This window comes from Neomonachus schauinslandi, chromosome 7, assembly GCF_002201575.2.
Source record: "Neomonachus schauinslandi chromosome 7, ASM220157v2, whole genome shotgun sequence".
Classification (NCBI taxonomy): domain Eukaryota; kingdom Metazoa; phylum Chordata; class Mammalia; order Carnivora; family Phocidae; genus Neomonachus; species Neomonachus schauinslandi.
This window is the reverse complement of record NC_058409.1, coordinates 108,509,160-108,527,283: the sequence shown is the minus strand read 5'-3', so window position 1 is coordinate 108,527,283 and position 18,124 is coordinate 108,509,160. Positions and strand designations below refer to the sequence as shown.

Here is an 18,124-nt window from a genome sequence, read left to right as displayed (position 1 = left end):
GTAGAACAGATCAACAAAACTAGGAGCTGGTTCTTTGAAAGAATTAATAAGATCGATAAACCCCTGGCCAGACTTATCAAAAAGAAGAGAGAGGGGCGCCTGGGTGGCTCAGTTGGTTAAGCAACTGCCTTCGGCTCAGGTCAAGATCCCGGAGTCCCGGGATCGAGTCCCACATCAGGCTCCCTGCTCAGCAGGGAGTCTGCTTCTCCCTCTGACCCCCCTCCCTCTCATGCTCTCTGTCTCTCATTCTCTCTCTCGCAAATAAATAAAATCTTAAAAAAAAAAAAAAAAAAGAAGAAGAAGAGAGAAAGGACCGAAATAAATAAAATCATGAATGAAAGAGGAGAAATCGCAACCAACACTGAAAAAATGCAAACAATTATAAGAACATATTATGAGCATCTATATGCCAACAAATTAGGCAATCTGGAAGAAATGGGATGCATTCCTAGAGACATATAAACTACCAAAACTGAACTAGGAAGAAATAGAAAACCTGAACAGACCCATAACCAGCAAGGAAATTGAAGCAGTCATCAAAAATCTCCGAACAAACAAGAGCCTAGGGCCAGATGGCTTCCCAGGGGAATTCTACTAAACATTGAAAGAAGAATTAATACCTATTCTTTGGAAACTGTTCCAAAAAATAGAAACAGAAGGAAAACTTCCAACTCTTTCTATGAGGCCAGCATTACCTTGATCCCAAAACAAGACAAAGACCCCACCAAAAAGGAGTATTACAGACCAATAGCCCTGATGAACATGGATGCAAAAATTCTCACCAAGATACTAGCCAATAGGATCCAACAGTACATTAAAAGGATTATTCACCACGACCAAGTGGGTTTTATTCCTGGGCTGCAAGGTTGGTTCAACATCTGCAAATCTATCAATGTGATGCACTACATAAATAAAAGAAAGGACCAGAACTATATGATATTCTCAATAGATGCAGAAAACACATTTGACAAAGTACAGCGTCCCTTCTTGATTAAAACTCTTCACAGTGTAGGGATAGAGGGAACATACCTCAATATCATAAAGCCATCTATGAAAAACCCACAGCAAATATCATTCTCAATGGGGAAAAACAGAGCTTTTCCCCTAAGGTCAGGAACATGGCAGAGATGTCCACTATCACCACTGCTGTTCAACATAGTACTAGAAGTCCTAGCCTCAGCAATCAGACAACAAAAGGAAATAAAAGGCATCTGAATTGGCAAAGAAGTCAAACTCTCACTCTTCACAGATGACATAACACTTTATGTGGAAAACCCAAAAGACTCCACGCCAAAATTGCTAGGACTCATACAGGAATTCAGCAAAGTGGCAGGATATAAAATCAATGCACAGAAATCAGTTGCATTCCTATAAACTAACAATGAGACAGAAGAAAGAGAAATTAAGGAGTTGATCCCATTTACAATTGCATCCAAAACCATAAGATACCTAGGAATAAACCTAACCAAAGAGGAAAAGGATCTGTACTCAGAAAACTATAGAATACTCATGAAAGAAACTGAGGAAGACACAAAGAAATGGAAAAACGTTCCATGCTCATAGATTGGAAGAACAAATATTGTGAAAATGTCTATGCTACCTAGAGCAATCTACATATTCAATACAATCCCTATCAAAATACCATCACCTTTTTTCACAGAGCTGGAACAAATAATCCTAAAATTTGTATAAAACCAGAAAAAGGCCCAAATAGCCAGAGGAATGTTGAAAAAGGAAACCAAAAATGGTGGCAACACAATTCTGGACTTCAAGCTCTATTACAAAGCTGTAATCATCAAGACAGTATGGTACTGGCACAAAAACAGACACATAGATCAATGGAACACAATAGAGAACTCAGAAATGGACTCTCATCTCTGTGGTCAACTAATCTGCCACAAAGCAGGAAAGAATGTCCAATGGAAAAAAGACAGTCTCTTCAACAAATGGTTTTGGGAAAATTGAACAGCCAAAAGCAGAAGAATGAAACTGGACCATTTCCTTACACCATACACAAAAATAGACTCAAAATGGATGAAAGACCCTAAATGTGAGACAGGAATCCACCAAAATCCTTGAGGAGAACACAGGCAGCAACGTCTTTGACCTCAGCCACAGCAACGTCTTTCTGGACACATTGCCAAAGGCAAGGGAAGCAAGGGCAAAAATGAACTATTGGGACTTCATCACGATAAAAAGCTTTTGCACAGCAAAGGAAACAGTCAACAAAACCAAAAGACAACTGACAGAATGGGAGAATATATTTGCAAATGACATATCAGATAAAGGGCTAAGTATCCAAAATCTATAAAGAACTTATCAAACTCAACACCCAAGGAACAAATAATCCAATCAAGAAATGGGCAGAAGACACGAACAGATATGTCTGCAACGAAGACATACAAATGGCCAACAGACACATGAAAAAATGTTCCACGTCACTTGGCATCAGGAAAATACAAATCGAAACCACAATGAGATACCACCTCACACCGGTCAGAATGGCTAAAATGAACAAGTCAGGAAATGACAGATGTTGGCGAATGCAGAGAAAGGGGAACTTCCCTACACTGTTGGTGGGAATGCAAGCTGGTGTAGCCGTTCTGGAAAACAGTATGGAGATTCCTCAAAAAGTTGAAAATAGAGCTACCCTATGTCCCAGCATTTGCACCCCTGGGTATTTACCACAAAGATACAAATGTAGTGATCCGAAGGGGCATGTGCACCCCAATGTTTATAGCAGCAACATCCACAATTGCCAAACTATGGAAAGAGCCCAGATGTCCACCTACAGATGAATGGATAAAAAAGATACGGTATATATATACAATGGACTACTACTTGGCCATCAAAAAAATGAAATCTTGCCATTTGCAACGACATGGGATGGAACTAGAGGGTATTGTGCTAAGCGAAATAAATCATTCGGAGAAAGACAATTATCACATGATATCACTGATATATAGAACTCAAGAAACAAAACAGAGGATCATAGGGGAACAGAGGAAAAAAAAAAAACAAGACGAAACCAGAGAGGGAGACAAACCAGAGAGGGAGACAAACCATAAGAGACTCTTAACCATAAGAAACCTAAGAAACCATAAGACGGTTGCTGGAGGGGAGGAGGGTGTAAGGATGGGGTAACTGAGTGATGGACATTAAGGAGGGCATGTGATGTAATGAGCACTGGGTATTATGTAAGACTGATGAATCAATCATAGGCCTGCACCTCTGAAACCAATAATACATTATGTTAATTAATTGAATTTAAATAAAAAAATGTTTAAAAATTTAAAAAATACAATTTTTTTTTTTAAGATTTTATTTATTTGACAGAGAGATACACAGCGAGACAGGGAACACAAGCAGGGGGAGTGGGAGAGGGAGAAGCAGGCTCCCCGCAGAGTAGGGAGCCCGATGAAAGGCTCAATCCCTGGGTCCTGGGATCATGACCTGAGCCAAAGGCAGATGCTTAACAACTGAACCACCCAGGCGCCCAAAAAAATACAACAATGCTTTTAAAATAAGATTTAAAAAAAAGTCAATTAGTTAACATGTAGTAGAGTTTAGTGATTCTTTGGTTGCCTATAACACCCAGTGCTCATTACACCAATTGATAAAAATACCCTGATATCTTAATGTTAACAATGGGGAAATTGGTAGCATTCTGTACTAGTTTTGCAATTTTTCTGTAAATCTAAAATTAATTCCAAAATTAAAAAAATTGTATATAAAAAAGATGATTAGGTAAGTTTTAAATTTTACTCATGCGTTCATTTATGCAACCAAGATTGATTGCTTATTATGTGTCAGGTCCTAAGCACATGTTAGTGCCACCCCTTGCGGGGTTTACAATCTAGTGGTGATTTGGCAGGAATAATATCCCTATTGTTTTTTTAAAAAGCAAAACTCAACTACAAAGCATTATAGCTTAACAAAATCTTGGCTGCGGGCTCTATAAGCTTTGTGACCTTGGCAAAGCTAACCTCGCCGTGTGTGTTTTCCTCAGTGTTAAGAAGGGGCAAAAAAAATAGATTCCTTCATAGGTGTTTAACAGTGCTTAGCATGCATTAAAGCACTTACTCTCGGTTATTACAATTATGATTATAATCATTAAAAAGACACAGTGATTCGTAACACGGATACAGGAGAGCGTACTATGAACAGGGAGCGTGACATTTGCTCAAAGAACGCACCCGGGTCTGAAAACCAAACTGCTTTTCAGGCAGCGACGGTCACTGCCTGCGTGGGTTTAGAAACAGCAGCTCCTCCCCGCCCCCGCGCCCCGGCCCCGCCCCTTTCATCCTCGGGCTCCGCGGTCGCCGGTCACAGGGAGGGGCTTGACGCCTACGCCCAGAGGGAGGGGCTGAAGCCGGAGCCTCAGCCGGGCTGCGTCGGTAGAGGTCTGTCCGACGCCAGGCCTTGAAATCTCACATCCCTCACGGGGCGGAGCAAACCTGGAAGTGGCCGCGCTGTTTTGCATAGCAATGACCGGCTTTGCATAACCAGCGTAGGCAAGCATTTAAAGGCGCCGCCGCGGCCACAGACCTGGTAATCCGGCGCAGACCCACTGCTCGAAATGATTCCGAAGATGCAGGCTCCGCTCCTGATGGCCTTGGGCCTGCTCCTCGCCGGCCCTGCGGCCCGTGCACGCGTCCATCCGAATCAGGTGAGCCCCCCTCTCCTTTCGGTGGCTGCTTCCAGTTTGCAGGCCCAGTTGGGGTGGGATTATGGGGGTGGCTACTCCGCCTTCTAGAATTCCTTCTCTTCAACAGAGCCTCCCAAAGTCACTAACTGTGGGACTCTGAGTGGGTCCTTTTCTGTCTCTGAGTTTCGGTTAACTCCTCAGTATAGTGAGGGTGGGCTATTAGGCCTTGTCTGCTCCAGACTTTTGGGGAAGGATTAATCTCCTTCAGGTCTCTACTCTCTTGTCCTCTTCTTTCTGAACATCTGAGTGAAATTTGGCAGAACTGCAAGGCTAAGGAACTGCTCCCAGGCCCAGAGACTCAGCCTTGTTTACCAGCCCCCCCTTCCACCTCCCATAAAAAGGCCTGGCACCCATCCCTTCCCCTTCTGTACTGATCTGTGGCTCAGCTTGTCCTGATGGGTGGGTGGGTTTGAGAGGCTTGTTCTTCTGGTGATTGAGATCCAGCCCTGTGACCCACTGCTTCTAGTTACAGGCCACGAAGAGTCTCCAGCTTCCTCCTTCACTTTTCACTCACCCCATGCTCCAGACCCTTGGAAAAGGGAAGTTCTGTCATTCTAAGACCAGGAGAAGCCTGGTTCCATTGCCTCTTTGCTGCATAGCTGTGGGCAAGATGCAGATGGTCTCCTCATCTGTAAAATATGCATGATGATATCAACCTGCCTTTCTCAGGTGCATATGGGCATCAGAAGCATCTGGAAATTTGAGTTGTATTTCCTTTTCTAGCATTAACCAGTCTCGTGTCACCGGGCTGAGAAAGGCAGGTTGAGAATGTTTCTCTTGGCTCCAGGCTGACCACTGTGAGGTGGAGTCTGGCTCGAGCTCCAACTTGCCCTACATCCCCATTCTCTTATATGTCTTGGCCATGGATGCCCTCCCAGACCAGAAGGCTTTAGATAGATCAGCAGTTTTGGGGAGGCCCTGAGACATCATAGAGTTCACCCACCTCGCTCAGGCCCCTAGAGGACACAGGCGCACCTACCATTGTACAGCAAGAGGTACTTTACTTTGTTTTTTCTGGGCTCATGGTTATTCAGAGCCCTGTGCCTAAGACCCTGGTCCAGATAAAGGCAGTGGGGTGATAGTGAGCATTTAAGCATCTAGAAACTTGAGTTTTATTTCCTTTTCTAGCATTAACCAGTCACCGGGCTGTGGCCAGCATTAGACAGCGGGGAGAATGTCTAATCCTGTGCTAGGCATACAGTAGGTGCTTAATAGGCTCTGTGACACTGTATAATGACTGTCATTTATTGTGCACATACTCTGTGCTATGTGTTGAGCTGTGTGCTTCTTCTTCTAATAAGCTTTTTTGGGGGAATACTTTTATTTTTTTTAAAGATTTTATTTATTTATTTGTCAGAGAGAGAACAAGAGAGAGAGCACAGCAGGGGGAGTGTCAGGCAGAGGAAGAAGCAGACTCCCCGCTGAGCAAGGAGCCCAATGCAGGACTCGATTTCAGGACCCTAAGATCATGACCTGAGCTGAAGGCAGATGCTTAACCAACCAAGCCATCCAGGCGTCCCTGGGGGAATAATTTTAGATTTACAGAAAAGTTGCAGAGATAGTATAGAATTCTCATATACTCCTCACCCCGTTTCCCCTAATGTTAACATCTTCTATTACCATTGTGTGTTTGTCCAAACTGAGAAACTAACATTGGTTCATCACCATGAACTAAACTCTAAATTTTATTTGGATTTTACCAGTTTTCCCACGAATATCCTCTTTCTGTTCCAGGATCCAGTCCAGGGCACCACAGTGCATTTGTCATCAGGTCTCCCCAGCCTCCTCTGGTCTGTGACAGCTTCCCAGTCTTGTGTTTTCATGGTTTGACAGTCTTGAGGAATGATGACCTGTATTTTCTGTACAGACTTCTCTTTTTCCCAGTAGCCCTGTGAGAAGATATAATTGTGCCCATTTAATAGATGAGGAAACTGAACCTCAAGAGGGTAACTTCACCCATGGTCTCAGCTGGTACGAGTGGCTGAGGTGTGATTGGAACCCGGGCCTGTGATGTATACCCATATTTTTGCCTCCAGAGCTGTGCCTTTCCCCTCTGCCCTATGTTGCATCTTCCCACGTGTTGGCCTCTATTGGGGATGGTAAATACAGTGGTCTCCCCCTTATCCGTGGTTTTGCTCTCTGTGGCATGGAAGCCCAGTCTGGAAGCAGATGATCTTCCTTCTGACATCATCGGAAGGTTAATAGTAGCCTAATGTTCTATCACAATGCCTGCATCATTCCCCTTCCTTACTTCATCAGACGGGCACTTTCTCGACTTACATCATCAACAAGAAAAAGGGTGAGTGCAGTATAGTAAGATATTTTGAGAGAGAGAGGCCACATTCACAAAACTTTTTTTTTTTTAAAGTTTTCTTTTTTAAGATTTTTTTTATTTATTTGACAGAGAGAGAGAGATAGCGAGAGCAGGAACACAAGCAGGGGGAGTGGGAGAGGGAGAAGCAGGCTTCCTGCCGAGCAGGGAGCCCGATGCGGGACTCGATCCCAGGACCCTGGGATCATGACCTGAGCTGAAGGCAGACGCTTAACGACTGAGCCACCCAGGCGCCCAAAACTTTTATTATAGTACATTATAATTGTTCTATTTTGTATTAGTTATGGTTGTTAATCTCTTACTGTGCCCAATTTATAAATTAAACTTGATCATAGGTAAGTATAAAAAAAGTATGCATAGAAAAAAACCCCATAGAATATATAGGGTTCAGTGCTATCTGTGGTTTCAGGCATCCACTGGGGGTCTTGGGACGTATCCTGCACAGATAAGAGGAACTCCTGTGCCAGGTCTGGCCTGCAGTGGGCATTGCTAATCCTTCATGCCTCTGTTTCCAGACGAGGCTGGACCCAGCTGTAGAAATCATTGCCACAGAAACCTCTAGTCGGGCACTGGGAAACCGCATTGTTATGCCTCCCCCAGGGCCTGAAGGAAAGGAGCTTAGGAGAAGGGAGGGAATTCTTCATCTCCAACAGGACACTCGGGATACCTGCCCCAGCCTGGAATGAGTCCTCGATGTGAAACAGGTTGCCTTACAATCTGTGAAAGCAGCCCCAGAAAATGGCTAGTCCTCCTACCATCCCTCCAGCCCAGCTCTTAAGTCCAGGCCTTCTTTCATTTGACAGTGGCCTCCGAACTGGTCTCCCCCTTCCAGACTTGTCCCTCTCCAATCCACTCTCAACCATAAACCAGAGCGTGGCACTCTCTTGCAGTGGGATTCCATTGCATTATAGTAAATCCAGGGTCCCAATTGTGACCTATGAGGTCATACATTAAATGACCTTGCCACCTCTCCAGCCTCATCCGTGTCAGTCATCTGCTACACCTAGCCCAATAGCCTTCTTGTAGTGCCCAGACCAGCTAAGCTTCTTACCACAGGGCCTTTGCCCATGTTGTCTGCCTAGAGAGAACATTCTTTCTCTCTGTACTTACATGGCTGACTCCTCATCCTGCAGAAGTCCAGCTTAAGTATCATTTCCTTACCACCTTATTTAAGTAAGCCCTTTATTACTCTCAACGTGACCTCTGTGCATTTCTTTTCTGGCACTCAGAAATCATGGTGGGTAATATTTATTGGCATTAGACTCTAAGCTCCTCAAGGCAGGGCAAGAACATTTCAAATTGTTTACCACTGTTAACACAGACTTAGCCCAGAGCCCGTGATCATTGCTCCCTAAATATTTGTGGGATGAATACTGAAGGAAACATTTATTGGTACCTACCCTGTGTAAGGGGCTGTGGGGCATGCGGGCATGAATCAGACCCTATTCTGTTTTTCTTACTCATGGCATGACATTTCATTCCAAGGGACAAAAACCCATTCTAAGAAGCTCAAGTAAAGGGAAGTTTACTCCAGGTATACAAGGAATCTCATGGAGCTAATGGCAGGAAGTGGAGGCTGGGCCATATAGTGGCTTTCATTCTGTGAGCCAGCCCATTCTTTGGGCCTGGCGTTGTTTTAGGAGCTTGCACGCTCTCATGCATGCTCTCATCCTCACAATCACCCTAAGAGGAAAGTATAAAGCCTTCACTCCAAAGATGTGGAAATTGGGGTGCCAAAGGGGAAACTGGCCTATAGAATCATGTGATAAGGTGGCTGAGCCACGCTTGTTGACTAAAGCTCTGCTTTACCCCGTATCTGTCTCAGAGTCATGCCTTTCACTGCTACCCCGTACTGCCTATTTAGACAGGGGTCGGGTGGGGAGGGGACATTTCTGTTCTCTCTTCCAGAGACCAGCAGAGCTCTTAGTTCTTGTCTCTTCTCAAACTTCGGCTTGGTCGTGAGTCTCAGGTCTAGGTGTTCTGGCCTCATCCCAAAGGTTATGACCCAATGACAGCACAAAGTTCTCTAAGTGATTTTTGCCTCAACCTCCATTTCCCAGAGGCAGAGAGAATCTGTCAGCCTAGCTTGGGTTACGTGTTTCCTTTCAGCCAGTTGGCTGTGTTGACGATGGGGTCAGCTTGGGGATGTGGGGCTGGCCGGTTTTCCTTCTAAGATGGGGTGTGCATGGTGGGAGTGCCTAAAGTGTGTCTTAGATGGCCTTCAGGGGGCTGGGAAAGGGGTGAGTGGGTGGGCAGAGTCTGCACGATACACAGACATAGACAACTAGGCAGGGTTCTTTGGGAATGGGGAGTCAGTGGTCTTGTGTAGCCAGAGGGGGGATGGTGGAATCCGGAGACCTCTGGGGGATATGGAGGAAGAAGAGGAAGTAGCTCAGCAGAGGTGAGGAAGGTGATGATTCAGATGGGGGAGGGCATGGGCAATGGGATGGGAGGCAGGAAGCACTGGTTAGGATTGGGGAAGCTTGTTCACTGGGGTTCATCAACAAGCGCCCCACTGGGGGTCTCTCGACATGTGTCCTATTCCCTCCCCAGGCTGATTGCATACCCCTTGAGGGTGGGGTTTCCCACTGTGTTAAGTTTCCTTTTATTCCTGGCCCTGGATTGGGCATGAGGTGTGACATGAATAAGGTCCTGGGCATGGGGCTGCAAAGGTGAATCCTCCAGGAGCTTCCCTTTAAGGAGATACCAGGACTGGCTAGAGAGAGGGAGGGGGCCGGGGGTGGGAGATCAGAGAAGGTACCTACCAAGGGCGATGTGGTTAGTCACTTGTTTTGAAGCTCAAGGTCTGGTATATTGTGCTCTATAGTTTACAGCACACTTTTGGGAGATTATGTCTTTGGAGGCTTTTAGTATAGTACTACCTAGGAAATGGGTACCATAAGTGTTATCCCGGGCTTCCAGATACAGAGTTGCAGATAAAGCTCAGGGGAGGGGAGGAGGTACCTCGCCCAATGTCACACCATCAGTAGCCTGTTCTGTTGGTGCTTCTGACCTGTGAGCGTTCCTTTTGTCAATGTTTCTTTTCTTTCTGCCGGATTTTTCCTTGGCCGTCCCAGCTGGATAGCTTTTACTGGGAGAACTGCGATGACGAGAAGGACCCTGTGGTGCTCAAAAGCCTGACTCTGGAACCTGACCCCATTGCCTTTCCTGGGAACATGACTATCAGCGCCGAGGTCCAGATCGGTGTCCCCCTCAGTAGTCCTCAGAAGGTAAGCCTGGGCATGGGTAGGGTTGGGGAGGTGCTGGAGGGAAGGTGCCAGGGCCAGCTGGCAGGGGCCCTGAGGGATGTATGTTCAGCCTGTGAGTGATTTTGCAATCCTGGATTTCCCAGAGCAGCAAAGGATGCATAGATTCGTCAACTGTCTAACAGCTCCAGTTGGGCAGTGTTGTTGTGGTGCTGTTGTTAATTATAAAACAGACACATCACTTAGTAAATACCATGTAGTCACTTTAGAAATCACAAATTGTCAAAAGGGGGGGGGGGAGAAATGTATCATCTGAAATCTCACTACCCAGTGATAAGGGGTAAGCACTTTTAACATTTGGTAGGCGAGGCTTTGGAACTGTCCCCCATGCAATCACATATAACACACACATTAATTTTGAATGGATAGGTATGAAAAAAAAAGCAGTGCTCCTTGTAAATGTCCTGCAGTGTGACTCCTCAGGAGATAGTTATTGTTAGCTATTTACGTAATTGTCAGAATGTTTTCTACATTTGTAAATATATGTACATTTACACTAGTGGGTTTTTATGGCATGTGCTATTAAACTTGCTTTTTTTTGGCATCATCTTATAGGCTCTGTACCTCATTCTGTCGCATTTGGCAGCAATCTACCTAATTTTTTTTTTTTAAGATTTCATTTATTTATTTGACAGAGAGAGAGCATAGGCAGGGGGGGCAGCAGAGGGAGAGGGAGAAGCAGGCTCCCCGCTGAGCAGAGAGCTGGACATGGGACTCGATCCTGGGACCCTGGGAACATGACCTGAGCCGAAGGCAGACGCTTAACGACTGAGCCACCCAGGCGCCCCTACCTGATTCTTTTTAATGGCAGAAATATTCTGTTGTAGATCTGTCCTGGTGCACTTAACAAATCTATTGCCAGACATTTAGTTTGTTTCTGTGGTAGTTTTTTGTCTGTTTGGCTTTGTTTATTTTTTGGCTGTTAGAAACACCTTTGCTAAAATTATCCTTGTAATGTATCTTTTTGTCCTTCTCTGATTATCTAGTCACAGCCTTTTTAGGTCTTTAGATACAGATTGCCAGAGTGCCTCCAGATATTTGAACCCATGTATCCTCTCCAACAGATGTGCCAGCAACAGATTTGCTTTTTTCAGACATTTGATGATTCTGAGCATTTTCCAATAATGTTTTGAACCATTTTATGTCATCCCTAGTGAGGTTTGATGTCTTTTCATTAATTTTGTTGCCTTTTGTATATACTTTGGGATTGGACAGTTTGATCATGCCTGTTTTCCTCTTTTGGGGTGGCTATTTACATGCTTTTCAACAGAACAATAAAGGCTTTTCATATGTCTATTGTAACACCATACACACTGTATTTCTTCTCACTACTTTGAATTGCTGCCTTTATAGCATATTCTTACATGCCCTTCAGCTTATCCCGATGCAGATCTATTCTGGCACCAGTTTTATTCTGATTCTTTAAAAGGTTTCTGATTTGGAATCTATCCCTGTAACTACCCTTCAGCCTGGCCGAATTACAGCCTCTACCTCGTAGGTTGCTGGTGGACAATTACTGGGTTAATAATGTGGAGAGTGCTTTGCACAGGACCTGGCCCACAAGACCTGCTCAGAACATGTTAACTCTTGTTAATAGTTCAGTTAGTGTCAGTCTTTTCCTGCCGCCCCTGGGACCCGGAGAGAAGCCCCGGATGTGTGTGGACCACTCTCGGGCCTGCCTTCCTCGGTACCTCCTTCCAGATCTTCTCCGGGCGAGATCATTGCATTTTCTTTAGCCAAACTTCAGCTGATAATCTAGCAGGGTCACACAAATGCCATTTCCCTGCTCCTTCTGCTGAGTCTGGGGTGCAGGGCTCTCTGGTAGGTGCTCTCCTGCCACTGTTATGTAAAACGCTGGCTTTTCCATGACACTGTGCGTCTGACTTGGAAGGAAAAAACTGGCGATCTCCTTCTGCCCCCAGCCTGCTTTTCTTGGCTTCTTTGAAGGCCATTAAGGACACCCCCCCATCCTGTTACTTAATTACCTGTCATAAATTTGGCCATTGCACTTTTTAAAAACTGCTCAGATTCCCTCTGCCCCTCCCCTTCCCCTTACCTTTCTCCTCTATATTTTTGGTTTAGTTCTTTTACTTTTCAGGTAATGTGCATATTAGCCATTAAATGAAAGCCTCTGAACACTTGTGTAGGAGAAACAATGATTAACCTCGTTTTACAGATAAGGGACACTGAGGCTCATAGAAGGGTGCAACCTGCCCCAGGTCACAGGTTATTAGTACATTCAAGGCCGGGTGTCCTTATGTTGTGTAGTTCCCTGTTCCTGAACTCTTTCAGGCAGGGAGGTGGACTTAGTGCTTGGTGTGTTTGTAGGAGAGTGCTCCAGAACTCTCCCTTGCTCAGCAGAGACCCCCTTGGGACAGTACCGACGACTCCAGCCCCGTATGAGCCTGGAGGCCTCAATGGCTTCCACCTCTTGTTACTGAGGCCCAGAGGGGAGAGTAAGTGTCCAGGCCACTGGAGAGCCAACCCATCCTCTCTTCCTCTGACCTTGCTGAAGTGTAATTTTTTTAATCCAGAGTCTCGTCTCGGACTTGGATGGATTTAACCCCAGCTGCAGTGCTGAGAAGCTGGATGCCCCAGATTCCATGTGCCATGGGCAAGACTGGGGCTACCCAGGAGCTCCCTTTTCCTCTTTTGCCTTGCTTCATAGGATTCGGCATAATTTATAACTCCCTTCTGTGGGCCCTCTCAAGTTCCAGCCTCTGGGACCCTGGTTTTCCCATCCTCAGGAATCAAATCGCTGCTTTATTTGGCATATACGCTTATTTGGGGCTTTTAGACATGGCTTTCAGGCCTGATGGTTTGGCCTTCTTTCCCCCCTAAAATCATGTACCTGCAGTGCCCCTGCCTGAGGCCTTTGACCTTTATAACATCCCCCTTCCCAGTGCATCACATGGCTCCCCTTCAGTTGCTATTAGTGTATCTTTATCTAGAGCCTTTGTGTGCCTCTCCGTGTGGGAGAGGCCAAGAGAAATCATTTCAACCTGTAAGAAATCTTTAGTCCTAGGATGTCAGAACAGGTAGGTGTCTTTGAGATCATGAGATCCAAATATTCCATTGTCAGGATGGGGGAGTGGAGACCTGATGGGAAAGGGACTTGCTTACAGGCCCTGGCAGGTGCAGGGCTCCTGCCTTGATTACCTGTCAGTGCCTCTGTCTTGCTGTCGGGATAGGTCCCATGACAGAAGTTTATTTAAATCGAGCTACCTAACTGCCCCGAAGTCTTGGGCTAGAGAGATTGACGGTACCTTATTATCCAGCCTTGTTTGCTTTCCTGAGCCATAGGAGCAAGTAGGTTGAGAACAAGGGCTGGGAAAAGAGCCATAGTTTGCAGTCCCCAAATGGTAGGCATGGCTGCTACCTCAAAAGTGCCTGTTGCCTTATGCTCTGTGCACCCCCACTGAGCATCTCTGATGCTGTGCTTGTCCTGGGTGGGGGAGGCATGGCTCCTTCTGGTAGATACAGCCCCCACAGGCTTCCAGCCTGATGGATGGACCCCAGACAGGACTTGGCCCCCACTGGTCCCCTCATCTGGGTGTTTCTGCTCAGGGCATAACCGACTCAACCATTTTCCTGGGGATATTGGTGAAACAAGGAGAGGGGAGACGGTATTGGCTGAGGGAGAAGGTAGGACAGATAGTCCTGCAGGAGTTAATGTTTGGATTTCAGGCACAGTGCCAAGTGTTTTATAGGCATCTATAAAACTCACTGATGGGATCTTGTGAGAGAGGTAGGCATATCCTGCTTTTGGAGATAAGGGAATGGAAACTGAGAGAAGTAGCTCCAGGCAAGGGCACAATACTAGGAACTGTCAGGAATAGCTTTCCAATCCAGGCCCTGTGACTCTTCCTAGGCAAAGGGCCTGGAGCAGGCTTGGCAGGAGAGCAGAGAGGAGGACTGGGAGGGGACTGTGTGTGAATGGGGGGGGGGGTGGGGGATACTGTGTGTGTCAGCAGAGCGGGATGAGGTCAGCAAGGGAGGCAATTTGAGTTTGTCCACTCAGGATCCAGAGTACACTGATGTCTCCCTTCCTCCTGGGCCTGGATCCTGACGTCTAGGGCGGTTGGAAGACTGAGTCCACAACCTGGGCAGCCAGCCCAAGCCCAGCAGGCTCTGGGGGGAATAAGCGCCCATCCAGGATTTGTCTCTTAAACACAAGAGTCCTAAATCAAGTGAGCCTGGAGGCTGGGAAACATGGAATTGCTAGGATGTCAGAACCGAAAGGGGTCTTAAAATTGTGGTTTCCCGCCTAACACCCACAAGGAATCAGATGCCCCAGTGAGCTAACGTCCTCCTGCCCTTTCCTTACTGTTTTCCCTTGATACATTTTGGGGGGTTGAGGGCACGAACATGGTCAAGAGAGACAACTCACTTAGTGAATGCCTGGCACACACCAGGCACAGCTGGGACTGTCCCCCTTGAGATCCTGGCCACTTCTGGGTCAGCTGCAATCTCTAGAACAGGAATAGCATCATGGCAGCTGGAGGTGTGAAGCACATCATAGATCTTCTCGTCCAGCTTCTCTCTGGATGTAGAGCTCCTTCAGTGGCTTCCTCAGCTGAGTCCAGGGAGCCCACCACTTTTTGGGGTAGTTCTGTCTGTTGTAACCTAGCTATGATGGTTAAGATCTTGCTTTATATCAATCCCAAAGTGACCTCCCTATAAATTCCTATTGTTTTAAATTCTGTCTTGGGGTACCTGGGTGGCTTAGTTGGTTAAGCGTCTGCCTTTGGCTCAGGTCGTGATCTCAGGGTCCTGGGATCGAGTCCCCACATCAGGCTCCCTGCTCAGTGGTGAGTCTGCTGCTCCCTCTCTCTCTGTGATCTCTCTTGTTCTCACTGTCTCTCAAGTAAATAAATTAAAAAATCTTAAAAAAAAATAAATTCTGTGTTTGATAGGAAATTTGATCCAAGGATAGAAAATGGGTTTCTGCTCCAATTGGCTGGCAGTAGCTGAGGTCCTACACAGACAAGGGCTCTGAAGCCAAGATTGGACTGAGAAGGGAAGTCTAGGAAGTGACGCTAGTTAGCCAGTTAGCAGTTAGACAAGTGCATTTCAAATCCAGTGTTAGCTTCCACCGATGGTAGTGACTACCTAAAAGAATTCTAAGACTGTGGTTCAGTGAAGGGGGGAAAAAAAATCACAGCAATGATTAATACCTGCCATGGGCACAGGAAAAGGTACCATTGCGGTATGTGCCACAATGTTGTCTCTTCTGGATCAGAGTATCTCCAGGACCCCATCTGATGAAAAATTCTGTGATTAAAATAAAATGCTGACCTTTTGGAGATGTAGAAGGTCTGGCATGTTTGCCTTGGAATTCATACTGTGTCAAACTCTTTCTCACCAGCTGGAATTAACTATAGAGAAGGAAGTGGCCAGCTTCTGGGTCAAAGTCCCATGTGTGGAACAAATTGGTAGCTGCACCTATGAAGACTTCTGCCAAATACTTGGTGCTTTCATTCCCCCTGGACAGCCCTGCCCAGAGCCCCTGCACACCTATGGGCTTCCCTGCCACTGTCCCATCAAAGTAGTAAGTACTTAGTAGGGAAGGAGTGGCTGGAGTAAAGACTGGGGTCTTGCATTCTCCTTCTGCAGATCTGGATGTCTGTGGCTGTAAATTGGTATGATCTATCCCAAATTGCTTATGTTTGGAGGGCCTTGGTTTATCCATCTGTGAATTGGGAGACTTGAACTGCAGTGTGCCCTCCCGTGCCTGTGAGCTGTAACATTCCATGCTCTGTAGGCCTCCGGCGATCTCTAATCTCACGTGGCTCTCGGGAGAGTGGGAGGAGGGGCAGTTCATGACTGCAGTCTTACAGGAGAGTTCCAGGAGAGTCCTATCAGTAGGGTCCCACTGATTGTGATCCATTGGTTTTCCCACAGGGCATCTATGCACTGCCCAAGACTGAGTTCACCCTGCCCGGCACGGAGCTGCCCAGCTGGCTCAGCTCTGGGTCCTACCGCATCAAGAGCATCCTCAGCAGTGGTGGGAAACGCCTGGGCTGTATCAAGATCTCTGCCTCTCTGAAGGGCAAATAATGTGGCACCAGCCACAGCAGAATGAAGGGGTATGAGGAAGATGTCCCTCTTCTTCTGTCTTGCATTTGCCAAGGTCAAATTCTGACTCTCTGTCCCCCTTCAAGCTCCTTTCTACAATGATGCCACTTCCCTCACTGAAAATCCTTTTGTGCCACCTACGTTTTAGGCAGGGGCAGGCAGCCCTAACCTAGGGAGGAGCTCGGCAGTTCTTGATAGCCCACGACAACTGCCAGGCCGGCTGCTTCATTTTCCTCGTCAAACCTGTGATTTTCTCTCTAAGAGCTTAACTCATTTTCTAAATAATCAAGGAATGGGACGAATATATTTTGTGACCCCAAGTTCAGCCTGACCCAATCTTGGTTTCCTGAAGTACCTTCATGATTTTCTTAAAAATTTTTTTTTTTTTTTGGTCACTGACTTAAAAGCAGAATGAGAGTATTAATAGTTTTTGTTTTACTCCAGGTCCCTCTTACGATGAAGGGACTGAAGTAGTTCATCTTAGTCTATTCCTCCATTAACTTCTATGATTAATTCAGTATTCTTTTCTAGATTTGCCCCATGAACAGTGGGGCCTAGCGTATCCTGGGGAGGTAGGGCATGTGGTGGAGGGCTTCACTAGGAGACGTATTTAAGAATGCTCTATGTATTTAAGGTGGTTTACAAACTCAGGCGCCTTCTGGGCCAAGCACAAGACCCAAACGAGTGAGGATGACCACAAGGAACCTATTGCTTCCAGGCGTGTCTTTTCCCCCCCCCTTTGTATAGCAGCTCATATCCACTGTTACAAGGCAGCTGATGTCCAGGCTTGAGCTTGGTGATATTAGCAGGGAATATGGGGCCTGAACTGAGTTAGAGAGGGTGCGTTCAGCCCTTGGGGGCACCTTCTGTAGTGCTCTGGCAGTTGGTGCCACGTGAGAATGTTGTGGGCCCAATATTACCAAACAGTCTCCATTGTTTTTCCTTGGAAATCCAGACTTTTATATGAAATCTTATAGTTTTTAAATATTGGCAACTAATTATTTTTTAAAACACTGTGCAGGCCAAAAGGGCCAAACAGACTTGTCAGTGGGGAAATCTGGCCCAGTGTGGCCAGTTTGCGACCTCTGACGTAAGAACATGCATTCCTTGTCCTTTTGGTCTTGAGACAACTCCTCCAGTGCCGTTTCTCCCTCCCTAGGGCCAAATCCATAGTATCTGACCCACAGAGCAGGCTCTTCCAGGGCTCGAGGAGGGGGAGGCAGCCTCTCAGAGATGTGAGCTGCAGGGATCACGAAGCTGCCTGCCCCAGCCTAAGAGTGTTGTTGGGGTGAATGGGGCAAACACTGAAGAGTTGGAATCCACCAGCAGCTCCTCTGTGGAGCAAGGATCCCACGAAGAGGGGTGGACTCACATCAGGTGCCTGGGTTTGTCCATCGTCCCATCCTCCATGACAGCCTACTGACCCATGGATTGCCCCCAGTTTCTGGGCTCATTTGAAACCTGGAATGGCAATAAAGCTTTTTGACTTGCTGAGAATTCCTCCTTTGTCTTGGCTGCATATTTGTCCATCTTGGGGGTTTTGGAGCTTGTTCATGGTGGGCTGTTCCTGCTGGAAAGTTTTGTTGTGGGTGGCACAGACGAGCCGAGGTGATTCCAGGGACTGTCCCTTCTGTTTCCACCTTGTGAGCTGCTTGTTATCCCTGCTTCATTTGGCCTCATTGCCGTACAGTGTCCTTGGTTTGCTTTTTTGCTTTCCTATTGCTCTGTGACCATGCCAGC

General features: G+C 46.4%; 1 protein-coding gene across 1 annotated transcript; it reads left to right on the top strand.

The window, feature by feature from the left end:
* The first annotated feature begins 4,364 nt into the window (after positions 1–4,364).
* Positions 4,365–17,881, top strand: GM2A (GM2 ganglioside activator). The gene is made up of 4 exons (XM_021697172.2): positions 4,365–4,669; positions 10,118–10,270; positions 15,675–15,857; positions 16,211–17,881. The coding sequence occupies exons 1-4, from the start codon at positions 4,580–4,582 to the stop codon at positions 16,364–16,366; spliced, it is 582 nt and encodes a 193-aa protein (XP_021552847.1). The 5' UTR covers positions 4,365–4,579; the 3' UTR covers positions 16,367–17,881.
* The last annotated feature ends 243 nt before the right edge of the window (positions 17,882–18,124 follow it).